Raw genomic sequence first — 27,602 nt, 5'->3', positions numbered from 1 at the left:
TCATTGTCAATATTTTGCTGAAAAAGAACCAGAGTTGAAGAGAAACAGACAGTAGAAGGGTGTGAGTGGACTCAATAGTAGACAACGGTGGTCTCCATCAGTGAGAAGCAATGAAAGTGGGGGAAAGATATAGGGGATGAAATATATTTTGAAAAGCTGTCTCTGCTTCAGAGGTGAGAAGTGCGTGACTGACAGCAGCGAGTTTCCTTCAAAGTTCTGGTGTAAGCAAATAAGTAGAAGGCAGTAGTTTGATTGGCATGCGGAAGATTGAAAAGGCCCTAATTATGGTTAGAATTCAATATGTGGTATTTACAGGCATGGCTTTGAGATGCTTAAAACATCCCCACTGAAGTATCAGATAGAAGGGAAATAGCAGACTTGAGACTGAAGCAGACTGTTGGTCAGGAGCTGGTATCAGATCACTGATGATATGGACATTCCTATGAGAAATCTAATAACACAGCTCAGGTTTTTCTCCAAAATGCCTTCTTTTTAATTACCTACTAATTCAGACTTCTACTGTAAAATTTAGCAAAAAGAAATAAAGTGCACTCAAAAATGCATTGCTAACTTTTCAGCATATGGCATTTTCCTCCTCCTTTTGACAAAGTCACTGCAACTCTATGATTGTTACCATGTGCACCTCATTATTTGGTTTCATCTTTTCCCCATGGTCTTAATCAAAATCAGGCCTCACACATTCTAGGCAAGGGCTCAGTCAACATTTATCTTATGGTTTTTACTTGTAAGAATCAACTTGCTTGCCACAGTTAAGTTAGAAAACTTCTGGAAGTGAGAGTGAAGTGGAATGGATACATGAATAATGTTGGATTTCCTGTTTTATAAATGTAATTAAACAGAAGCAAACAGGTCCTAGGTGACTGATTTCAGGTTTTCCATTTGCTGAGAGCAAATCCTATGATGTCGAAAGCCCACTTAACTTGGTGGTCTCCTGGGGTTTGCATTCCTTCAGTGATATTGTGTATTAAATATCTCTGAACTGGCAGACACTGTGCTGATGATTAAGGAGCCAGCAATATCAAGATAGACAGGACCCACTATGAAAGAAACTATGTGGGAGCGATGCATGCTTACAAAGTCATTATAGTAATGTCTGATGAGCGCTGATGATAGGATAAGGATGCAGGTCTTGTGGAAGAAGACACCTTGATGGATTGGTTAGTAACATGGTTTTAAAAACTTGGTTTTAAAAAACTTGGCTTTAAATCAGCCACTGACTTAGACATTTCACGAAGAAAGAGCAGTTTTGAGTCACTCTGGCAGCTACAAATTGCACAAGGAAGAGGAGTGTTTCTAAAACCCACAATGTGTCCATGTGCCTGAGGCTGCAAGTATCCCTGCAAACACTTGTACACAAGCCTTATGCATGTTCCACTTTTTCACAGGAGCTGAAGGACCCTCACTGTAGGGATGAAATGGCTGCTGCCCGTGGAGCCCTGAAGAAGAATGCCACCATGCTATACACAGCCTCCCAAGCCTTCCTCCGCCACCCAGATGTTGCTGCTACCAGAGCCAACCGAGATTATGTATTCAAACAAGTCCAAGAGGCCATAGCTGGAATTTCCAGTGCCGCTCAGGCCACCTCACCCACCGATGAAGCCAAAGGCCATACGGGGATTGGCGAGCTGGCTGCAGCCCTGAATGAGTTTGATGTAAGCACCTGGCTGATACCTACAGAGTGTACACTTACCCTACCACACACACACACACACACACACACACACACACACACACACACTTATATGTACTATATATACAGTATACATATGTGTGCATAAAATGATACCATAATTTACATAATTTAAGGAACACCATAAGTTACAGGCACATAATATTATATATTGATTTTCTTCTCAGAATTTTTTGACAGGAAGATAAACTGTATGGTGTGTGTTGCTGTTATTGGAAATCTAAAATATTTGGAGAACATCGTAGACTAATCTTTATAGAATATAGCAACCATGTTTAAGAGATCTGATCACTGCCAGGTAGAAGGAATACCTTACCTCCAAGTCATTTGGGTAATCAATTTCATTACAAAGGGGATAAATGTTATAAGCTGCTGGCGTTAGACTGCATCTATACTCTGTCTCAGTGGGAAATTGCCCTGAATACCTTCAGTTTAAGTCAGTGACAAGCAAACCCTACTACTCTAAACCCTATATGGGAATCTAGGCTTTATTTGCATGCCTCCTCTCAGGAGTGCTGGGTGCAAATCCCATGAAAGACCTACCTACTGCATTTGCTCTTGCTGATGGGATATCCTCGAAGGGGACCCAGGAGACTTCCCATGCCTGAACCATGGCCTTGCTTGTAAGTGCATGAGAGGGTGTAGTCATCAGCAGCCAAGGATGAAAACACACTTCCAAGATCAGACATGAATGGGCTCATCTGGGCAGTCATTTATCCCCCAGCATGTGATCCTCATACACTGAAAAAGGCATGGAGACCGGAAATTCCCGTGGTCTGCATTCATGAGTATTTTGTTACACAGTGGACATGGGAGCGGTAGAAAAAGGGATAGAGCAGAATTCACAAGAGAAAAAAAAAACTCTGTTAGTTAGAAGCTGTTGAAAAAGATGGAGGCTTGCTCTTAGGGGAGTGGACATGAGTTTTTGGCAGGAAACAATCATTAGCTAGTGGTCAGAAGGGAGGATCCTGAGGAAAGCAGTGTGTGCCCAAGGTGTGAAGTGGAGAATACTGTTGAGAAATAATTGTAATACTGTGTATTCTGGAGGCTCTGAGATCTTTTCTTCTCTCTTAATTCAACAGTCTCTGTGAGTGTGTAGATGGACACATTCTTATACATATACTCATATTCATAAGTACATATATATTCACTCACACCAAATAGTGACTTTATTGGATTTTTTTAAAAGGGGCTATTTTTAATTATGTATATGTTTGTGTGTCTCTGTGTGAGTATGTGCATGTGAGTGTAAGAGACTACAGAAGCCAGAGGAACTCTATCCCCTGAAGCTGGAGTTACAGGCACTTGGGTCACCCAACATGAGTGCTGGGAACCAAGCTTAGGTACTCTACAAGTGCAGCATGTGCTTTTAACTCCTGACCAATCTCTCCAGTCCATTATCAGGTTTTATGTAAGAATTAAATCTGAATTTAATAATAAATTGAATGAATTTATCACAGAAATGGGGACTCAGCACTATCTAATTCCATGTGAAGCACTTCAGCAGGTAGCTCTCAATTTTTCAAAATGAATTAAGTTTAACATAATGTTTGCAAAACTTTCATGAAAATCAGTAAAGATGTTCACTTTATTTTGTTCCTTATTTTAATTTCCTCACATGTGCTACAATACACCAAATATAGATGTGCAGTGCCAAAAAAAGAATAGATTTTCTCTATTGACGGTCAGACTTCACTCTGTGGTGAGTAACTCTGTGATACAGGACAGGAAGACATTGACTCCTTCAGTACCATCCAGGCAAGAGCAATAAAAAATGCTGATTGATCTTTCAAGCTCATTAAAGTGATGATAAAGTTTTCTTTCTGGAGGAAGAAAAATGAATAAAACAATATATTAAGAAGGAAAAGAGTAGATGATGCATTCAGACATTAATACACGGTATATTGCTACTTTAACTTAAAACAAAAATGTCTCACTTTTAAAACAGTAAAAAGTCACAAATAATCTAAAATGCAAAAATATTTTTTTTTAAATAGGGCAGTAAGAAAAATTAGTTAAGAAGGGATTTGTTGCTTAGCCAAATTTGATCCCATCCTTTTTGTTACATAATCATTTCTTTTGTGATTGAATAGTAAGCAGGGAAAAGTGGTGGGAAGAGAACAGGGAACTGGCTCACAGCAGGCCTGCTGTCAGCTGCTGCCACCTTCTGTCCAGCAGTGGGATGGCTCTGGTCCCCTTCTTTCCTTCTGGTTCCAGACCATTGTCAACTTCAGCTTTCACCACAAGCATACCACTTGAAGCATCACTGTGATTTTGCAAAAGGGTTCAGATTCATAAAATCAAATTTGAGATCATCTAGGAAGATTCAAATTGTGAAGTATGTCCACACCTTGAACCTTTAACACCTTTCATTTACCACAGTGTTACCTTCTTATTTAGAGGTAAAAGGCCTCGGGGAATTAGTACAGCAGACTGATTAATCTGTTGATTTAATTTCATTAGTTCAATGAGTTATGGATTAATTCATTTCATTGATCATAATGTTAACTAAGTACATTATGTATTAATGAAACAACTTTGAACTATATTAATGACTCACACCCATCAGTACTTTATCATTAGTGGTTATTTGTTTGTAAGCAATGAAAATTATGTAACAATGATCCAATGTTTCACATTTTATTTTCAAAGGTTAACAAAAATTTATGTGTGTAGCTGTCTGAGCTGCAATCCAGAACAGCAGCCACATTTGTGTGTCTGCCTAACAGCTGCTCCCGGGTAAATGAAAGTTGTTTTCAGAACTTTCTGGTCAGTACCAGTGTTACTATTAAATTTTTAAAGGAATACAGTATAACTAATTACTCATAGATTTTCAGTAATTTTTTATGTCAATAAACCTAGATCCCTTAATATTTGAAATTCTTTCACTAAAAACAACAGACTGCTTCTCTTTATGGAACACTTATAAATGGGATGAGAGTTGGTCTGGCCTTTGTTATTCTCCAGGTATTCCATACTTGAAATCAATTTAGAATTTATAGGCACTTTCTCTAAAAACCCCATGCTGTTTGCAGAATGTGTTAGTCAGCTGTAACAACATACTTGAAATAATCTCCACCAAAAAGGAAAGTCTGGGGTAAGCAAAATGTCTCAGTAGTGAGGAGTACTTGCTTTTCTTTCAGATGACCGTAGTTAGTAGTTCCCAGCACCCAAGTCAGGTGGCTCACCAGTACCTGTAACTCCAGCTCTAGGGGACCTGATGCTCTTCTGGACTTATAGATAAAGATAGAGACGTTAAAAGAAAACTAATAATTTTACAAAAGGAAAGACCGATTGCTTTGGCCTCCATATTCAGAAGTTCTAGTGCCAGGCTAATTAGATTCTTGTTGGAGCCTGTGATGAGGCAGTAAAGAATGGCAGGAGCACATGATGGAACAAGATGTTCACCTCAGCATAAGTAAGTGAAAAGGAGAGAGGAGAGACCAAGGACCCAATATCCCGTCAAGGTCATACCCACCAGCTCCCATCAGCACCCCAGGTGGGGCTCTAAACCTAGACACATGGTCTGTAGAGTACACCTATCCAAATCATACCACAGACACTTAAACCATGGCATTTCACTCAGTGAAAAACTCTAACACCTGTTACTGACTTTCCTGGTAATAAACCATGTTGATAAATGACCTAATGGCTGCTGAATGCAGTGACAGTTTAAATAGTCAAATCTCTGCAATGCTGAAGTGAGAAGAACAGTGTGAATACAAGACAGACTTTCCCAGTCCATATTTCTCTTGTCTTAAATTTGAATTAGAGAGGCAATCTGTACTAGTAGTTATGAATGTCCATTTTAACTTTCATGGGAGAGTGGATGGAGATGTGCCTTAAAGTCTTATAGTTAGGTCTGGGGATCCATTTCAGTTAGTCAACTGCTTATTGTGCCAGCATGAAGAGCTGAATTCAAAAGCCAGTATCCATGTAAGGAGACTAGACCAACAATGTACACTTGGAGCCTTAGCGCTATTGAGGGAGTTGTGGGTAGACACAGGAAGAGTCTTAGAGCTTACTGACCACCTGGTCCAGCTAATTCAGGGACCTCCATGTTGAGTGAAGACCCTATCTCAAAAATTCAAAAACAAAAAAATGGAAAGGTAGAGAATGATTGAAGAAGATACCAGATGTTGTCCCCTGGCCTGCACATATGCACACACACACATGTATGCTCATCTGGGAGCACACATACACAAACTTTATAGTTACTCGGAATCAGGGGAAGTTGATATTTTTTACCTCCATCTGTTTAAAAACCATAGGATTGGTTTGTAAGGAGGTTAGAATTAGGGCTCAGTGCTTGGCCACCTGTCTTCTGTCACCACTGAGCCTGCTTATATATATATTGAAAGAAAAGAAAAGAAAAAAATCAATGCAGTGATTGACAGAGAAAAATAATCAAAGGTCCAAAACCAGTATTGTAACAATTAGGAATTGCCAAGAGAGCCTCTAATCATGTGGCCACAAAAGTAAAATGATTGCTGATCAATGGGAAAATCATCAGGGTTTCGATCGTGGAAACTGGGGGAAGTTAATTCAGTCCTGTGACAGTGTCCACTGAGGAATTCTGGGCAGATTATTTTTCACAAGTAATGACTTCTCATGTGTAAGTCAAATTACAAGATCAGCTTTGATCGCTGGGAAACTTGTGAGAGTGGAGATAACCTTAGAAGGTAATGCAGGATTTTTTATTAAGTTGACCATGCTCCTGCATGTTACAGGGGAATGGCTCAATTTCCAGGTCAGCCAGAGATAGAGTGAGATCTCACTTTAAAAAAAAAGAGAGTGGAAGAGAATACTCCAGATGTTTTTATGTAATTCTTTTGTGTAAATAAATGAAATAAATATACTTTGGGAAACTTTATCCTTTAACACCTTATCTATAGAGGTTATCACTGTGAACATGAACATTGATGCTATTCATGAATTTTATTTTCATGAATTCATAAATTTAAGTATGGATTTAAATTCATATTTAAAATAAAAAAACTATTTCTCTCTTTAAAAATATGTTTTTTTTTTACATTGGCCTTTAACTCATTATGTGACATAGGTTGACCATAACCTCACAGCCCTCCTGCTTCAGCCTTCCTAGTGCTAGGATACATCACCATCCCACCTCAAACGAAACTGTCAAATAACCAAATTACTTAAAGTAAAAGGGGCCAGAGACATGGCCCAGCAGTTAAGAGTGATTGCTGTTCTTGCAGAAGACCCGAATTCCATTCTCAGCCCCCATGTCACATGACTTGCCACTGCTGTAACCCCAGCCCCAGAAGATCTAACACCTTCTGGCCTCCACAGGCATCTACACTCACATCTGCAAACACACGTGAACTAAAAAATGAAATCAGTCACTCACATATTTAAATATTTACTATTTTAAATAAAATCGCAAGTGGGTCATTGACCTCCCCTATGCTTAGCTTTTTCCGTGACATTGTTTTCCGTTTGTCTGATGGGTAATCTCTCATTCTGACCTGCTTCAATTCTTCTTTTCTTGTTCCATGCTGTGTGTTCCATGCCTACACAAAAATGAGCCTGTGATTGTTTTTTGGGTTTTGTTTGTTTGTTTGTTTTGGCTGCATTCTATCATCTGCCATTTCTTTTCTTTCACTTTCAAAGCTTGTTCCGTAGGTTCTGGGCCCTTCCCCTGCCCCCTGACAGCCCAAAGCTTCAGTATACCACCTCTGCTCTGGCCGCTCCTAGCCTGTGACACTGTTCCAAATTGCTTCCAACACTATCTTCACTCATTAAATCTTTGTGCATGCCTTTCAAAAGTTTTAATGCTTCCACTTGGGGAGAAGGGACACTGGTACTGACCATGCAGCATCTTGCTTTGTTTTTACTACTGCTGTGCCTTGCAAGTCTGCAGTGGAGAATTGAGACAATGTATTCAGTCACAGAACTGAACAGTTACCTAAACATCCCAAGTCCATACAATTTGTCCTTGTTTTTTCACACCCATTTTTACTCCTTTAGATTTTCCTTCTCCATTTTATTTTTGTGTTTTTTCAGTATGTTTTTTTATTCTTGATTAAATTGTAATTAGTGTTTCTGCCTTGTTGTTCAATGGATATGAGTGCTTGGGATTAAGTATCAGCGACAGAGACAGACCAGGAAGATAAAAGCAGCTATGCCTGAACAGAACCAGGAACCTGGGCCATAATGCTGCTACTGTCGCTTGAGTGGGTGGGTAGGTGGGTGAGCAGGGAGCATTATTGTGCTGACCAAACACTATCCCCTCTCTAGGCTTCTCCAGTGCTCATGATTATTATCTAGCCCCATCCTAAAAAAAAATGTGGTTTAGTACAGGGTTTCTAATTGCAGAAACTCATTTAAGAAATGTGCCCTTACAGAACACAGAGAAGAGAGTTCTGGATGTCTATGACTATTCTCAACTCCAGACTAGATTTTGGAGACCTGGAGTTAGAAGGTAGTTTCAGTAGAGAATGGAAATTCTCTTTAGGTAAGTTAGGTCAAGAGTTTAGATACATGACCTCAATGATTTCTGTTGAAAGAGTCTGAAGAAGTTAAGATCTTTTTGAGTAATGAAGTAATCCTCTTTTCCATTGTTCCAAAGACCAAGTGGATGTCATATGGGCACTCTGGTCCCCCTAGGAGCTGTGAACCAAAGCTCTGGACAGATCAGGGATTCTCAGAATCTCTGGATTTTGGTTTTCTGCAACCACAAGGAAAGATGAATGGATTTCCATAGAGATAAGAACTTTTACAATAAGCACCTTTTCCAGTCCCTTCTTTGTTATATCCTTTCATTTGTCATAGCAACCAAATTGTTTCTTTACGAGGAGGCTTCCACACTACATATCTCCTTTGACATCATTCTTGGGACAACATCTGGGAAACCCCACATTAAGTGGTGAAGATCCTTAATTAGTTTCATTCTAATTAAGCTACATAAGAATGAAGAGAGAGGAGAACAGAAGGTCCTATCTAAATACTATAAATGTATTCATGAGGGAAATGCAAGCTATAACTGTTCGAAAGCAATTAGCAAAGTAGAGGACAAATGCATAAAAATGAAAGCCAGTAAACAAACCTAGGACCATGCCCTACATTAGGACAATTTAACTGTTCCTGGTACATGCCTTTGAGAATTCCTGAGCTAGCCAGAGCTTTGGCTCCTGGCTCTTTGAGGGACTGGAGCATCCATAGGAACATCTATCCAGTCTGTAAAACAATGGAATAGGGGGTTTATTGTACTACTCAAAAAGTCTTAGCATCTTTAGGATCCTTCATCAGAGATCTTTGAGGTAATAGATGTGAGCCCCTGACCTATCTTTACCTAGACATCAGGGTGAAGGATTTTCTCTCTGAGTAGTGCCAATATTCAACACATGCATTGTTGCCCTTCCCACACCTGCTTTTCTTTATTACATCTATCAATAGCTTTTAATCACACTCTCTGATATCTGTCCATCAAAATGAATGGGCATCATAAGAGCTCTGGGACCCTGGGGCAAGTGCAGGCCTTGGATTCAGGAGCCTGGCGACTTACTCCAAGCTCTAGGTCACAGGTACTGAGGTGTCATATTTTGTGCTTCAGTCTTAGTGTAAAGTTTAGCTGTAAGATAGCTTAGATCTTTCACAGAGAGTGAACAGGGTAGAAATGAGATATAACGTCAAAGATGTACAGTTCATAAAAGAGAAAATGCTTACTTAGTAGAGATAGTTACTGCAGAGCATTAATGCATTGTATGTATTTGGGTGAATTATGTGCTATTAAATTGTGTGTGTATGTGTATGTGCGCACGCGTGTGCAGTGTGGTGAAGGAAAGGTGGAATAGTGGATGGATTCCTTAAGGAAATGATCATGAGCTATAAACAAAGGTTAAGAATAAACTTTGAAAAGAAAATATTTAGTTATTTGTGTGTGTGTGTCTCTATGCACGCACATGCATGTATGTGTTGCATTTAGGAGCACACAGAAGGCAGAAGAGTGGATTGAATTCCCTGGAGCAGGATTTAGAGGTATTTGTGAGCAGTCTAATGTAGGGGCAGGGATCTCAACTAAGGTGTTCTGTAAGACCAAGTCCCCTTAACCTTGGACTGTTGTCAAATGGCTAAAAATGTATGCAGATCTATGATTTAAAAATTGATAACAAATTCCACATCTGTGATTTTCTAATTTAGGCTAAGCTGTTGCTTTGAGCTTCTTCAATGTGCTGGTGTACTCCTTCAACTTATCTTTAAAAGAAATTCTTTCCATATTTGATTGAGATAGAGCCTCACTCTATAACCCCAGACAGGATTCCCATTCCTTTGAACCTTCTGTGTGCTGGGGTTACAGGTATGTGCCATCAAACCTGGTTCTTACATAACATCGGGGGGAAAAAAAAGAACCAAACAAATAAATAAAAACAATAAGAAAACCCAGTATGAATAACTTACTGCAGGATTCAGCAATTTTCAGTTGCTTGCCTTCTCTAGATGAAGTGCTTCTCAATCTACCTGCTCCTCCTTACTCACTACATCCCATGTAGTTAAACAATGTTCTAGCATTCTTTATCGTACACTGACATCTGGTGGCCAAACACTACAGTGGTACTTTTTATCCTTATCAATATAGACCATGATTTAAGTCCAAATCCCAGAGATGCAAGTATCTATACTACCTCATTGTGAACTGGCCTCAGAAAGTGTTTGATCTGCTTTGTACATTAGTATTATGAAATATAAGTACTTAATACTTTCTGTAAGTGTCTAGAGCCATGGAATAGTAGTTAAGATTGATGTAGCTCTGAATGGAGAGCCACTCATGGAAACCTGGATGGAGCAGAGGGTGGCTGTGGGACACAGACGACCAAGTTTATTAGACAATCCTCTTCCCTGCCTTTTCTCCATTAGACCCCCTCACCAGGTACAATCACCCACAATCCAAAAGCTATGCTGTGGGAGGCAGACTCCTCTCACCTTGCTTCTGAATGATTTTTCTTTTAAGGATTTATCCACCTCAGCATAAGTTATGACAGAAGTGTTTACTTTCCTATGCGGCAGAGAGGGTGAAGATACACACACACACACACACACACACACACACACACACACACACACACACACACACACATATGTTTGTCCATGCATGTTTGAGTGTGTGGAATGTTCATGCATGCCTGTCTTGGTATACATGCATACATGTGGAGAATAGAGGATAGCTTCCAGTGTTGATTCTCAGCCACCTTCTCATTTTTTTTTTGTTTGGGACAAAGTCTTTCATTAGCCTGGAGCTTTAGCAAGTAGTTCATGCTACCTGAGCCCTGAACTCCAGGGACCTACCTATTTCCCATGTTACCATCTTTGGGATTACAGGCATGTATTTTCTTTTTGTCATGTGAATTCCTAACAGTCCAAGCTTGTGTTCTCACACTTGAGAGGCAAGTATTTTACCAACTGAGCAATCTCCAGCTCTGTCATTATTTACTCTTCTGTCAATATTTTTCTTCTCCAAGGAAATATTCCAGAGTAATTTAATTTTATTTTGGACATTTCAGTCCTGAAAGTGGATTATGTGAATTACTGAGCAAGTAGAAAAATAAGATTTAAAATAGTATTTTAATAATTACCTCTTAAATCCTTGTTTCCTTGCCTTTCAAGCTTTACAAAAAAACTATTATATTTCCAATCTTCTGTCCTTTTACCAGAGAAAGGTGTAAGAATCTGTATGTTTCATGAGTAATTAATTTTCTCTTTTGAGAAGATTGGCAGGTTTTAATTTTTGACATTAGTACAACTTTATTTCAAATAATTAGTGCTAAATGAAACCCCAAATGCTAATGTAGTTGATGAATGTATTAAAGATTGTCCACATGGGAAAACAGTATAATTTTGATTTTCACTGATTCATTAGTTGTGTTTCAATACTGGGAACGACATGAGAGCTTTTGTCTAATGAAGTGATTATGGAAAACCATGTGGTCTGTTTAAATAGCTCAGTTATTCAGTCTTGGACTTGTCATTTTACCTCTTACATTATTAGTGCTGATCCTTTAATTGTTTTAAACTTACTTTCACTTACATGTATGTGTGTGCCTGCTTGTTTGTATATGCATCATGAGCACACAGAACTCAGTAAAGGGATAAGAACCCCTGGAGTTACAGGCAATTGTGAGGTACCCACAATGAGTGCTGATGTTCAAACTCCTCTAGAAGAGGAGCAAGTGTTCGTCACTGGTGACCCATCTCTCCATTACCGAAAGTGTTAACCTTCGATGAGCATTCCAGGGATCAACCTTTTTATGCTCTTGCTATGGGATAGGTGTACTACCCTAATAATATACTGTAACTATGTTAAGTAGTTATTTACATCTTTTAAAATTTAATTTGGCTCAGTGGCACAGCACACATACACACGCATCATACTTTCATATTCTTGTTTCCAAAAATTGTTATTTCGATTTCTTTTCAATCAAATTCATTTAGATGCTTCTTACACTTTTTTTTTCAGTAATGAATTAGGGAAATTTTATTTTTGCTTATCAAGTCCCTTCATTTCTCCAAAATTTCTGATTTCCTAAATTTTTTGGTAATTCATCAGTCATTGTCCTAAAGCTGTAGAACCTGCCCCCTGCCCAGGTCCTCATATAAACAGTAGGCTCACCCCATTACTGGGAATATAGCTCTGTAATGTAGGCCACCGTGGTTATCCTCGTCATACTAGCAAGTGCTAAAGAGCAGAGCACAGTATGGTTTGTCTTTTAGTCCTGCTCTGCATCTTTCCATTCATGATCTTGTTTCTCCATCTACTATACAATTTCAGTAGTATAGTGAAAGAATGGCACAGAGAGGTGCCACCTCATAATTTGTATAACTCTCTGAAGATACCCCAAAACAAGCAAGTCATGATGCCATGTTGGTAAAATAAAATACCAAAGTACCGTTTGTACACATGGAGCTTCAGGGAGGCTCTTAGTAGGCCTGGAGAAATACTCAGTCAGTAGAGTGCCTGCCTGATATGCATGAAGCCCTGGCTTCAGTCCTCAGTCCTCCATAAAACTAGGCTTGAGGGTTGATGCCTGCAACCCAGTCACTGAGAAATAGAGGCAGGAAGATCAGAGGTTTGAGGTCATCCTTCTCTACATAGGGGGGTCGGGGCTAGCCTGGGAGCCGCACCTGTCTCTAAAAATGTAAAAGTATAAACAACTCACAAAGGTTCTGATTATTTTGTCTAGGGCTGTCTAGTGCTGTCTATAGAATGAGTTCCAGAGATGACGCTTTGTGTCCCATGTATGGAACTTTCCCCATATTAGTAGATCAAGAAAATTATTATTTGCATCAGTTTTAAAAAATGTCTTGAGATCACCTACAAATTTAATCATACTTCTCCAGACATTGAAGACTATAGTGGTGGTTATCTTGACAAAATTTTCTGTTCTTATTTCTTTGTCTTCCCCTCAGCATCTGCTTTGAAAGTTTTTTTTTTTATCTGTATCAACATATGACGCACATAACATCAGTTGATTGTATCTTGAAGGAGGCATTGGGAGGAAGTAGACAGAGCAGGTCAGCCTTGCTGGGTTGTTGTTGTTTTGTTTTGTTTTAATTAAGAATCCTTTCATGAGAACGTACGATGTTGCATGACAATTGTCAAGGCCACATGTGAACAAGTTTGTGCCTCTAGTCTCTAAGACCTTCCACAGTGACCAGCCTCCCAGAAGTTCCATCCCAACTCTTAACTGTCCCATCCTGAGACCAAATTCTAATCACAGTGGATCTTTGAGGGACAGTGTTAAACAGTTTTCTAGTCATTGTGTGTAAGTGTATAATCCCAGCACCCAGGAGGCTGAGTTAGGAAGAACCATTAGCTTGAGACAAAGTCAGGCTACATAATAAAACCCTGCCTCAAAAACAAAAATGAAACCAAATTTTCTTAAATTACACCCAAACCAGCTTTCACATCCTTTGTCCCAACATAAACTTGTGGGTAGGGCATAAATAATTCATAAGATGTGTGTCATTATTTCTATATCAAAATAGAAACTCTAGCACACATTTGGTGGCTTAACTTACTCTAAGAGATGTTTATATATGGGACATGAGGGTCCATATTGATTCACAATTTTTGGCTTGAACCACAGTGTGATTCTTAAAATACTTCCCCTCAGTGGAAAAGCTGACCAGATGGGCACAGAGGTGTGCAATCATCTTTGTTTGAAAGCAAGACCATGTTTGGCACTCTCAGGTAACATGCTTATGAACCATATCATTGTGAAGTTTTTCTTTTCTTTTTTTTTACTAGTTAATTTGAATGTGTGACACAAAGATTTCCAAGCCTTGTAGTTCCCATTTCTGTAGTATTATATTTGAGACAGTATTGAGACTGAGAAATATCACTGAGCAGGAAGACATTTTCCAAAGATTTTTTTTTTTAAACAAAGGTCATCACAGACTTGAAGAAAGATGACATTTGTAGTGATCTTCAGGAGTGGAGATTTATTTACAAGGAAGAGTTAATGTCCTTGATCTGCCATCAGCACCCAGGGTGTGACAGCTTGTGACAGGTGGACACATGCTGCTATCACTTCTGATTCTTTTCTGACTACAGACCAGAATAGCTGTTGCAATCTGGGGCAACACAATAATCCGAAAGTGACACAAGGCAAAGACTGGTCTTTATTATGTTATTGCATCATCTATGAGATGATCCCACAGTGAGTAGATAAAGAAACAACTCTTAATCAAGATGCTAACCTGTGTGTTTGTGTGTACACACATGTGTGCATAATATGTGTATATCTCTATATATGAATATGTTTCATACTGTTTTTTGTTGACTTTTGTTTTCCCCTTTTTTGCATTTTTACTAATTATCATTTTTTTCTAATTTCATTTCTGCTGCTATGGATTAGACCCGCCTATATCAGTTTATAGTCAAGACAGTCCCCCACAGATACACTGACAGGCTAACCAGATGTCAATAAGTGTCCAGGTGATTCTAGGCTTTGCCAATTTGATGATAAAAAATCAATCAGCACAGTACTTAAGGTTAAAATCAGGATGAACAGAACTATCTACTGGAGCTTTTCTGGCAGGAAGGCCTGCTTCCTTCACAGATTGGTGTGTGTGTGTGTGTGTGTGTGTGTGTGTGTGTGTGTGTGTGTGTGTGTTATGTATGTGCACATGTGTGTGTAAATAATTGGGCTCAATTTTTGGTTTTAATTGTTAAAAGCTATATATCTTACAAATGAAGTTTTCTCTTATATGGAAATTCCTAACATTTGTTATTAAAGCACCTCACTGGTCTGCCATCATCAGCCTATGCTGTAGTTATGGCAGCCTTAGAGAGAAGACTTATTTGCAAGATATGACTGGCAAATCATGGTTGTGAGAATTCCATTGCAGTCTCCCTTCTCTTATATGGAAATTCCTAACATTTGTTATTAAAGCACCTCACTGGTCTGCCATCATCAGCCTATGCTGTAGTTATGGCAGCCTTAGAGAGAAGACTTATTTGCAAGATATGACTGGCAAATCATGGTTGTGAGAATTCCATTGCAGTCTCTTCTCTTATATGGAAATTCCTAACATTTGTTATTAAAGCACCTCACTGTCTGCCATCATCAGCCTATGCTGTAGTTATGGCAGCCTTAGAGAGAAGACTTATTTGCAAGATATGACTGGCAAATCATGGTTGTGAGAATTCCATTGCAGTCTCCCTGTTGGTCAGTTTTCACACATGGCACAGAAGAAACTAACGTATGTTCTACAAGGCTGATTGGGCTATGTCATTGTGTCTTAGGACACCCTGTCTGGTGGCTTATCTTTCATCTTTTCATCTTCTTTCAGCCCATTCTCTCATGCTGCCAGTAAAGTTGTCTTTCTCAAACACAGACACAGTTGCCTCTCTTCTGCTCTGCTTGTTCAAGGAGTTTAAACGTCTACACATAATCCCCTGACTACAGTAGATTCACTTCTCAGTCTGTTGAACAGAGGGCACCTGACTCTGCAGAGGGATCTCAACTTCCTAAGTTCCTGTCTCACACCTGCAGGGCACCTGGTCCCCATCCCTTGTTTATGATTTCATTTTCTCATAAATATCATGGGGCTAATGTGGCCCCTAGGCTTATTGTGATAATTAATAATTAACAAAAATACATGGTGATGTGATTGAAAAAAAAAAACAAAACTACACACATGCTAGCCATAGTACTTTTTGAAAATGGATGTCAGGCTGGAAAGATGGCTCAGTCAGTAAAAAGGCACTTGCCATCAACTCTGAAGATTTGAGTTTGATCCTGGGATTCACATAGAGAATGGAAAGAACTGACTTCCATACATCATTTTCTGACCTGCACACAAACACTGTAGCATGCCTGCTGCACCCCCATACACTTGAAACCACTTACAACTTTAGCTCTAGGGGATTTGACACCCTTTTCTAGCTTCCACAGGCACTGAACTCACGCCTACAAACGTACTTACTGACACATGCATATACACATAATTAAAACTAGATGTAAATCTTTGAACATATCAGTTGTTAATACTTTCATGAGAATAACTGTTGTGTATTCATACCTTAGTGTCTTAGTTAGGATTCTACTGCTGTGAAGAGACATCATGAACATGGCAACTCTTACAAAGAAAACATTTAATTGAGGATGGATCATTTATGGTTTCAGAGGTTCAATCCATTATGATCATGAAGGGGAACATGGCACCATGAAGGCCGAAGTGGTGTAGGAGCTGAGAGTGATATGTTTCACTTTGGCCTCAGGCAGACTCTTCAGATAGGACAGAAGGCAGCCACTCTCTTCACCAAAATATCACAAGAAAGATTTCTAGACAACATACTAAAATTCTTCTCTGAAACCTCTTGGGCCAGCTCCCAAAATTTCAAATCGTTATCAGCACCCTTGTCTTCTATGCTCCTACAAGCACGCCCCATTAAGCAGTGCGTGAAGCATTCCATTGTTTTCCAAACCCAAAGTAACAAAGTCCAAATTCCTCCAAACAAAAGCATGGTCAGGTCTATCACAGAAATACCCCTCCTTGGTACCAACTTCTGTCTTAGTTTGGGTTTTTATGGCTGTGAAGAGACATCATGATCACGGCAACTCTTATAAAAACATTTCATTGAGGGGGCTTGCTTACAGTTCACAGGTCCAGTCCATCATGGTGGGGAGCATAACAGGCATGGTGCTGGAGAAATAGCTGAGTGTCCTACATCTTGCAGGCAACAGGAAGTTGATACACACATTGGGCAGTATTCTGAGTATATGAAACCTCAAAGTCCACCCTTACAGTGACACACTTCCTCCAACAAGCCCTCACCCACTCCAGCAAAGCCACACCTTCTAATAGTGCCACTCGTTATGAGATTATGGGATGATGGGATTATGGGGGCCAATTAAATTCAAACTGACACACTTAGTAACTACTGTTTAAACCTGATATAAGGAGTAAGTATAAACCAGTATCTCTGTGCAGGTATTATCTGTGGCCTAAGTACTGGGATTCCTTGTATCTTTCTTTTTGCTCCATTTAATTAAGCACAACCTGTAATAAATTATAGGGAAGAAAGGCTATTTTTGTCAACAATTAACTGCTGCTGGGCTAGAGTAGAATACTCTAGAAATAAAGATCTGTGACATGACCAGATAAATGGTACTAGCTTGAACTCATGCAGTTCAGCCCTGTCCAGCTGTAAGGCAGGCCTTACATAAGCTGCCCTAGTGGAGTGGGAGTAGGAGCCATGACAGAAGAAGGTGGAAGGGGAACTGAGGTTGGACAGAGAAAGAAGGGACTCTTGATGCCACAAGAAAAAGACAAGAGGGGCCTAGAAGAGAGCAGAAGCAATTGCCTGTGCTAACATGTGCTATACACATAGGCAAAAAAACACTGGTTCAGGCCAGCAATCTAGCAGGCTTGCACATTCTTAGATGGCAGATTTCTGAAAAATAGAAAGTCTTCTCTCTTCCATTCAGCTCTTGAACCATGATTTTTCCAAAAAGAGTTTTCATGAATAGCAAAAAAGGGGGGGGGGCAGCAGAAGCCTAAGTTTTTTGTGAGTTTTAGTCCATATTCTTTGAAATGCATCTCCTTTAACCATGCATTTTGTGGCAGCCAACTTTGAATTCTAATGCCTCACTGTACCTGGTATATAATAGGATCTCTATAAACATTTGGGACCAGATGAGGCAAGATGAACCAGTCATTTATTTGAATCAGAAGATTTTCTTACTTCAGGGAAACACATTCAGGGGGAAAAAAGTAATTGAGAGGATAAAAACTCTTGGCAAAAATGAGAAAAGCAACCTATGAATGTTTGGTGTTGTTAGGTGAAAATCATTGTACTTTTTTTCCTGGATTTCCCAAAACTTGAAGATTGCAGGCTCATTTGCCTAAGGGTTCACTTGCTTCCTTCCTGGGTCACTTGACATTCTAAATTATTCTAACTACAATGGATGACTTTAACAGATCCCAAATACCTTTTCTTCACACACACACACACACACACACACACACACACACACACACACACACACTGGGGGGGGGTAAGAGAGATAATTAAACTACGTTTGAGGATGTATCAGGTTGATGTGAAAAGCTGAGTCTCACCAGCTGCCTTCACTAGCAAGTTTTCTCTGTATATTCAACGCCTCACTCAGTCCTCCCAGCTCATCCCAACTCCCTCACTCTCTGTCCTATTCTCATCCCAGCCACCCTCTGCCTTCTGAATGTGATTCTGAGGACAAGGTAAACTTGCAAGCATAGATTTTGAGATTTTCTCCATGGCATCAAATCATTTAAGTAGGGTTTGTATACATCTCATCTCACACCCTCAGTTCTGCACCCGTCCTATATTCTTCCATAACTAGTCATTTATCGTCCTTCAAATTTATGGTCACACTTTTAATTCACATAATGCCCATCATGGTCTTTCCTCAGCAGAGTTCCCTCTCTTAATGCTAAGCGTATACTTTACAGAAATAGCTTATTTGAGGACTCTTCCTATATTAGTCTTTAAGAAACAAACAAACAAAACACTTTGGACTATCCCTGAGCAAACAGGTTAAGAGGAGAGACTTTCTTTCTTTCTTTTTTGTTACTTTTTAGAATTATTTTTTTAATTTTGGGGACAATTTTAAACATGAGTGTTATAATTACATCATTTCCCTTCTCCCTCTTTCCCCTCCAACTCCTCCCAGCTACCCACAACTCCCTTTCAAGTATTTTTAAATTAATGACCTCTATTTTTTAATTATGATCATATATATATATATATATATATATATACTTCTTTAATTATTATCATTTAAATATATTATGCATAATTCTAATAAATCTCAGTAGGATAAGTCATGTTTGGAAATGACCCCTTGGATAACCTATCACTGTTGTCATTCCTGATGAAAAGTAATTCTCTCTCTTTCAGCAGCCAGAAACTGCATCTTTTCATCTAGGAGTGGAACCTTGTGAAATTTCCCTGGTTTTGCTGTTTCATCAACTAGCATCATCATGCAGGTCTTGATATGTAATCATATTGTTGTTATTTTATGAACACAACTTCCTTGTCATGATTCCAAGTCAGGCCTCCTGGTCTCCTATAACCTGCATTACACTCTCCCTTGATGATTTTCCCTGAACCTTAGATGTAAGGTTGTGTTGCAGGTGCTCAGTTGATATTGGGCAACCCATAGCCCCTTATTCTTTATACTTTGACAAGTTGTAGATCTCTGTGATAGTCTCCATCTTCTCCATCAAGACACTACTTGGATAAAGAAAGGGTAAGAGTTGCAGGACAGTGGTAGTGCACACCTTTAATCCCAGCATTGGGAGGCAGAGGCAGGAGTGACAGTAATGGAGACAGCTCTAACAAGCATTCTTCCCCTTCTATTGTTTCCAGCTTTTATCTCCAGCTCTCTGACATGTACAGAAAGAACAGTATGAGGGAGGTTAGAACAGGGGGAGAGAGTGTCAGGGTCCAGCCCTGACATGTCGAAGGGTGAAGGGTCCTTGAACAGGGGAGTGAGGAATTGAGAAATGTTAGACAGGAAAAAAAAATAGACATAGACAAAGAAAAAGATAGAGACACAGGATAGCTATGGGAGGGTCCTGGGTCAATACCCAGTCTCCTCAAGTTTGTTCCTAATGGGATTTTATACACTAGCAAGGGGAGAGGCAAAAGACATTCCCCTTTCAAGATCAAGGTACAAACAAGTGTAGACCCTTTCTAAATTCCCTAAACACCTGAGGAGAGACTTTCTTTATTTCTCAATTCTGACCCTCCTGGTGGAGAGGGATATACCCTTATATCAGGTACATAGGGAGAAGGGAAACTATCAGGATTAAAGGTGTGCCCTAGCATGGCAGACCCTAAATTAGAGATTTTGCCACTTTATAGCAATCTCTTGAAATTTTAAATCCATAAATGGGTTAAACCATACATTAGCTCTGAGCCCTCCATAAATCCTTTCTGGCAATTCCTTCTTAAATATACACAGAGATATGCCTACTGATTTCTTAGACATCTCTGGGTATAATCTCCAGATTAACCATCTTTCTTCTGATTGCTTCAACCACTTCCCCCCATATCAACACAGTGCTACGTGAGGAGTAAAATCAAATGTGTTTCAAATTTGTGTTATAACAATGGCTATTCAGGCTCATCAATCCTTTCATCTGAACTGTCATCTTATTCAGAAACTAAATGTCTGATAAATGAATGCTTAAATGTGTATGTTAACTTGATTTTAGTGACTACTTGATTTATGCATATTAATGTCTGAACTGTTTGAACTATTGCTTTACAAACTACTTCACAGTAGTCATCCAGACCTTTGTAAACACTCTGGTATGTTTCAATGGGCATATATTATTATTTTGGTCAGCTTAACCTTTTGGGATATATGTTTTCCAATAATGCACAGAGTGGATATAATTTAAGTATTGTAAACAGACTTGCATCAAACTCTGAAGTTCAAAAGTGAATATGACATTCTCATTAATCAAAAAGGATATTTCTAAACTGAGTGATGCTTCTTGATAAGTAATTAACACATTGCACATTATTATGGGGAATACAAACTCTTTCTTTCCCATCTTAATTTGCCTGCTTAAAAAACAGACAGAAAAAGACAGATGAGTTTATGTTCAAGGTGTATGTGTTTCCCCATGGCCAGTGAACTAATTTCCCTTTCATATTTGTAGAATATTGATACAATTATTCTCTCATCAGACATGAAATTTGAGTGCATAACCAGTTTGTGGAAATCACCTCATAATTTATTAGGTTGATAACAGCAATTAAGTCACAATTGCTTCTGAGAAATACAAATTGACTTTCTTTCTAAGTGGATAATTTAAGATTCTGAATCACAGATGCAGGGTGTAATGGATTTCTGGGATAAGAAGTTTGTTTTTACAAGTATTACACTTAAATTTTCCAAGCACTGATAATCCAGTAAGGAATGATTCAATTGATAATTACTCTGTGGCATTTCTTCATTTTCCCCTCTGGCTGTTTATCTTCTGATTGCATATGGATATGAGGAAGGAGAAGCTCTTAGGTGGAAATATATCAGCATTCTTATGATTTTCACCTACTTGAAATGATAAATTTCAGGATGTCTGGGCTGCTGCTCAGTTGGTAGACTGCTTGTCATGAAGGAAGCCTTGGATTCCATCTCAGTACAGAATAATATTGGCATGATGGCACATACCTATAATCCTAGCATAGGGAGGTGGATGCTAGACAATCAGAAGCACAAGTTCATTTTAAGCTCCATGATGAGTTTGAAAGTAGCTTTAAATACATGAGATTATTAAACAAACAAATAAGGTTTCAAAATTTATTCTTAGCTTAAAGACCATACAAAAAGACAATAGGTCTTGTCAGGCCATCATTGGCAGACACTAATTAACTCAAATCTTCAGGAGAGATTTCCAAATTGTCATAAAATTTTGCTACTGTGCCACTACTGCTGCACTGAGAGCTGCCTGTTCACATAGAGCTCCCCTCTATGCTCATGTGCACACCCTGGCACAATGCCTGTGGGTTTCGTTTACAATGCATGGAATTTTAAAGCAGTTCCTTTTCTAGGTGAGTCAGGATCAAATATTATGAAAATTTAAAGTAATCCACCTTTCTAGATAAATCATGATAGTGGAAATTTATCTACAAGAGGAGCTGACTCTCTCAGGTAGACTCCCCTCCCACTGTGAGCAGAATGATGTCTGCCATCAGGACAGGCTACTTTTCATTAACTCTAAATCTAAAGGTCACTGAGCCAAGAACGACACCAGAGCATACTGAAATGCACACATTTAACTGTTCATCTGCATCTGTCTGCACATGTTGTGTTCACTTTCAAACCCTAAATCAGCTAATCAGCATAAAGTCATGAATTGCTTATGTGGGAACATTTCAGCAGACAGCATGAGATACTAAATTGAAGACAAAACATCCTATTTGGTGGTATTTCTTACATGAACTCTCTCTCCACACATGTGCTCCCCCACAGGCATGCATGCATGCATTCATGCATATGTGCTCACACACATGTAAAACATCCCCACACAGAGAGATAGAATAAACAAATTTTAAGAATGGTGTGTTAGAAAACAAGTAGTTGAACAAGTAAGAAGGCTGATTTGGAACCCTGATTATGAAGTTAATGTATAATGTAAAGTGACCCGAGAAATCTGAAGCATGAGAAGAAAGAGCTATTTCAAGCTGTTTGATCACTGATATTTATAGTTTACTGGGTGCCATGTACCAGCTTAATCTTTTAGGTGTGATTAGTTGTATTTCAGGTATAGTTAATTTTCTTAACAACTTAGGAGTCCAGATATGACTGTTATCCCTCTTTTCACGTTAGGTGACCAAAGTACTCCATATTTAAGCCACTTGAGTCCTGGTATCCTTGCATAGCTCCAATAGAGTGCCTAGATGGGGCAACTTTTAAGCAACAGAATTGGTTCTTCTCATAGTTCTAGTGGCTAAGGTGTCTAAATGAGATGCTGCCATGTTTTTGTATGTAGCTACCTTCTGCTGACAAGGTGCCCCATATTGCTACATCCTATGGGGAGGGGAGCATGCCACTTCCACACAGCAGTAGGTGAGGAGGGAAGCAATGCAGTACATAGGAAGCCTCTTTTACAAAGCCATGTCACCTGTGAGGGGGCCAGAAGGTCCTAATCACTTCCTAGATGGGCTGCTTCATAACATTATCAGATTGGAAAGATCTGAAGTTTGGAATAGGCATTGTTAGACCACAGCACACCCAGTTCTTAACATCTGAAACAATCTGAGTTCTAGAGCTAGATCACACTGATGTCTGTCTTCTGACAAAAGAAAACCTAAGGTGAGGGATTTTTTGAAACAAACAAACAAACAAACAAACAAAAACATGCAGCTTTCTGGTAGCCATCTGTGGTTTCTGAGCACTGCTTACTTCATATGCTAGTTGAGACTACCTCACTTTTTCTAGGTTCTCATGAACACTCCAGGGCAATCAATTGAGACCATGGGTTCTTGTTTCCTTTCACAGAAATCAGGGTCTTGGGTGCTGTTAGGACAGAGAACGGCAAGTACATTTTGCTACACACTGCCCTGCAGGTGATGGTAGATCACCCCTTCAGTAATGACTAGTGGCTGGTGTGACAGCTGGTGTGTCAAGAGGGTCAGAGACAGACATGGAACTTTGTGTTGTTCATAAGCAGGTGTCAACTAAGGGGTGGGAGTGGTTGAGCTCTCAGAGTTCTTAGAAAACCACAAAGGATAAAGAGCAAGACCTTGAGGTCTGTCTGCTTACTGGGGTAGGTGGGGGAAGAAGTGAGGAAATAATGGGAGTTTCTGGAGTCCCCCATTGAGGGATGCACAGGGAGATTTACCTTAGGAACTGGGTAGTAAATTGTGATAAGGACACAGTGACCAGGGTATGAAACCAAGTAAGAAAAGTGGTCAATAGTGTGGAGAATTGAAGGAGAAGAGGTCAGGTGACCACTTTCTCAGAAAAATACCAAAACCCTTTCCTCTTTGTTAAGCTCACAAGACTTGATCTGATTAAGTGCATTTGGACACTGGGTGATCAACCCACAGACTGAAGGTTAGGATTTTTTTTTCTGTTGCTGATTTTAATTGGTCTTTTTTCATAATTTTGTCCTAAGCCTTTTGATCATATTCATCCCTTTCTCACACTCCTCTCATACCCAAGACCCCTTCCTCACCTACCCAACTTTTATGTCCTCTCTTCTTTCTTTCTTCCATCAAATACACTGGTGTTGCCCATAGATTCCTGGGTGTGCAGACATCCAGTGAAACATGGCCAACCCTCCAGGGGCAACACCCTTAGAGGAAACCAGCTCTCCCTCTTCAGGCAGTTACCTATCTCCAGATCCTGGGGTAGAGGGGATCTTTCCTGCTCACCACTATCTCCATGCTGATTTTGTCTAACTTGAGTTAGCATCGGTCTTGTTCATGGAATCGCTTGATTCTTAAGCCAGTCTTGCTCTGCTAGGATTAATTGTAAAACTGTCTTTATCCCAAGCTTGAGAATATGCTCAAGACACCATGGTCATCCACTACATTCTCATGATTGGCTACAGAAAGTACAACTATCTTCTATCATATTTCATAGTCCAGGTAGTATGATCAGAGTTGAAGGCCTTCACCCAGGTTATCCCTAACCTGACAAGGAACTGCTTTCCCAAATCACCTTTCCGTCTCTAAAGTGAAATTAATGTGGCCATTGGTGGATGCCTCCTTTTTAAAGAATTAAACATGGATAAAAATACTCTTTAATTACCAAGTCATTATCTTTGTCATTTATTTCCAATTAAAAACTGAACTGTGTAATTACAAATAATATCTTAAGTAGGTAAGTGGCATAATTAGTTTGTTTTTAAGTATATGCTTCCAAAGAAAGAGTATGTTATCAATATGGTAATTTGCAATTTTATAAAATTAAGGCAAATCTAAAATGCTATTTAGAATTTTTCTGCAACTTCAGAAAATAGATGATTTCAACTCATTATTTTTCATTCCAAATGTTATTCCAATTAGGTCAAGAGAAACTTTTCCTGTAAAGATGGAGATTCACACTGAGGGAGCTTAGCACAGGATAACAAAAGATGGAGATGTATCATGCTAATTATTACATACCACAGGGAGAATGTTTAAAACTGAGCTTTTGATTTGGACACCTCAGTTAATTTATTATATCAAGCTTGATTTATGCTTTTATTCCAGACTTCAGTCTTTAAAAGAACTATTTAAAGCATTCATGCCTGAATTAGGATGACCCTCATTATCAGTGGGGGACTTTCACTTTCAGTTTTCAATGTTATAAAACTTCCTTTTAAAATTGTTTTTGTCTTTCTGTAGCTATTGTAATAAAACAGGGAGAAGATGCCTGAGGGTTATAAGTCATGTACTTCAAAGGGGCTGACAGACTTTAGATACATTAATTTTGCTATGGCTTGTATTGGTGTCAGGAAATAACTCAATACACAATCAAATACTTTTTCAGACCTTCATCTCACTGGAGTCTCTATGACTGCCATGACCTAGGCAGTCTTTGAAAGGCCAGCGCAGCAGGGAACCTGCATCTAATATCTAAACTACAGCTTAGGTCTTTCTGTTGCCATGCACAAATAGTAAAATTTCACTGAAGCAAAGGCTCCATGTATCTCTGAAGTACCTTCTTCACATACCAAAGAACAGAAGGGCTTGAATTTTGTACTGGGGAGAAAGAAGAAGGGAGATCCTTGAATCTCAAAGCCTGCCCAGTTCCTTACACACAAAGCAAGACAAACTAGTTTAATTTGACATTCAAAGGTAAACAGAGATGGAGAGAAGAAAAAAAAATGCAGATAAGGAACCAAAACTATGCTCACATTTTCTCTTATTCCCAAGGAAACTTTGGAAAAAAATATTTCCTAACTCGAATGTACACTGTTAGGTGGAGTTTGGGGGCTTCTCTGTTCCAGTGACTATTCTAGAGAAAAAAGTCCTCTAAAAGAATGTGTTTGAGTGGTCTGAAGTTCTTCTGTGGGGCATTTTTGGTTTGGGATCTTTAAAATAATGACAAGGGAGTAACTGTGAGGGCGTGTTGACATTTGTTCTTTTCTTCTGCTTGTTCCTCTTGGAATAGCTCTGCTGGACAGCAGGTGGTGAAGGTCTGGTGTTTATGAGAGAGAACATCACAGTTCATTATTTTTCCCTTGCTACCTTGAACTGTGGAGGCAGTAAAACTTCAGGATACATTTATTTTTACAGGGTGTCATTAACAAGAAAAGAATCCACAGGGTGGTATGACCACTGCCATTTACTTTTTCCCGTGCCTGAAAATTGTGATCTGGATAAGCCGATTATTAAATCTGTCCATTCTTCATGTTAGCAAAATGTGGTTTTCATTGTCTTTTTTTTTTGACATTTTGTAAATTCTATATATTTGAGGTGACTCAGCTGTTCTTTGCATGGCTCCAACAACTTTGCATGTCAGGAAGCATAAACATGAGTTTTCTTCCTAAGTATTTTCAGAAGGAGTCTCCTGACTAAGGTAAATGCTCGTCATCATCCTCAGGTATGCAGAGACTTGTGATCTTTTCCTCTTTTCAGAAATAACCCACTAAGTCCATGTAGTACGGACCATGTGAATGAGTGTGGGGCCATCTACTTGTCCGTGGGCAACCTACCAGTAGCCATGTCTATCCAATAGAATGATTCTGCTTCCCCTAGCACCTATGGATTCCCAATTGCTCCTCACTAAATGGAAAAAAAAAGCTCAAAGCATCCCCATTAACATCATAAAGAAGATATGTGTCCACTCTTCGTATTTCTATTTTGAGAGGTGCCTGAACTGTTAGCCAGGCCAGTAAGACAAGAGAAATGGAAAAGGCTGCCTCCCTCTGCCTTCCAATTCTTGGATCCAAGGCATGTACTACCACACTGCTGAGAACACTAATTTTTAAATGGAAGATACTAATTAAAAATTCTATGCAAGCCTAATAATCAGAATGAAAAAAAAAGCAATAAGGGAAGATATTAAACTAAGATGGAGAATTTAAAAGATAAAATAAGAGCTAAAACTCACAATTGTTTCATATGAGTAAGCCTGAAAATACTGGGAAGCACTAGAAAATCAAACAAGGAAAGGGACTAAAGGACCTGCAGAATGCAGACGTGATTTTTAAAGTACAATGAGAAATAGATGTAATCCTCCCACGGAAGAACATCTTTGCTTTAAATGGTCAGACAGCAGCCTTGGACTGGCCCTGTCACTGTTTGGTGGTGGTGGCATTTTGCCCATTGGCCTAGGAAGAAGGAATGGGGACAGGATCCTGGAGGAGGATTGGGGGTGGGGGGATGAAAAGGAAATGCTTTTTCCAGAAGGTAGAGGGCTGCCTCACAGAAGAATGGGAGCAACAGGGGGCAGGGGTGGGGAGCAGTAGTGTAGAGCAGGGTTCACAGTGTTTCCAGTTTTCCAGGATATTTTCCTTATTGTAAAGGATGGTGAAGTGTTTTAGGAAAGATAGCTTACTTAGATCCTCACACCCTCTCTGCCTGCCTGCTTGCTTGTCTGCCTGACTGCCTCCCTCCCTTGCTCCCTCCCTTCCTTCCTATATCATTTCCAAATAATGTGTTGTGTATCTATCCTCTTTCATTCTCTGGGGATTTCTCACTCAGGACTCAGCTCAACTTTTTGTTTGTTTGTTTATTTATTTTGGAGGTATAGAAAGATTCTTCTACTTAATCTTTTGAGCCTCTAAACTCATTTAGTTCTGTTTTTATTTTTGTAGTTTTGTTGTTATTTTCCCCATGTTCTAGAGACTGGGTAAGATTTATCGAGTTGTCTGAACTTAAACACATACATACCTGTCTCTGCCGGTGTATGAAGCCTGTACTTACCCAGAAAAA

General features: G+C 39.3%; 1 protein-coding gene across 1 annotated transcript in view; it reads left to right on the top strand.

The window, feature by feature from the left end:
* Ctnna2 (catenin alpha 2) overlaps positions 1-27,602 on the top strand; it is a 1,102,240-nt gene that overhangs the window by 328,938 nt on the left and 745,700 nt on the right. The window contains 1 exon segment of the mRNA XM_028871390.2: positions 1,407-1,673. Coding sequence (XP_028727223.1) covers positions 1,407-1,673 — 267 coding nt within the window.

The sequence above is a fragment of the Peromyscus leucopus genome, chromosome 3 (genome assembly GCF_004664715.2).
Source record: "Peromyscus leucopus breed LL Stock chromosome 3, UCI_PerLeu_2.1, whole genome shotgun sequence".
NCBI classification, from domain to species: domain Eukaryota; kingdom Metazoa; phylum Chordata; class Mammalia; order Rodentia; family Cricetidae; genus Peromyscus; species Peromyscus leucopus.
The sequence above is the reverse complement of the archived record's forward strand: the minus strand, read 5'-3'. Positions and strand labels throughout refer to the sequence as shown.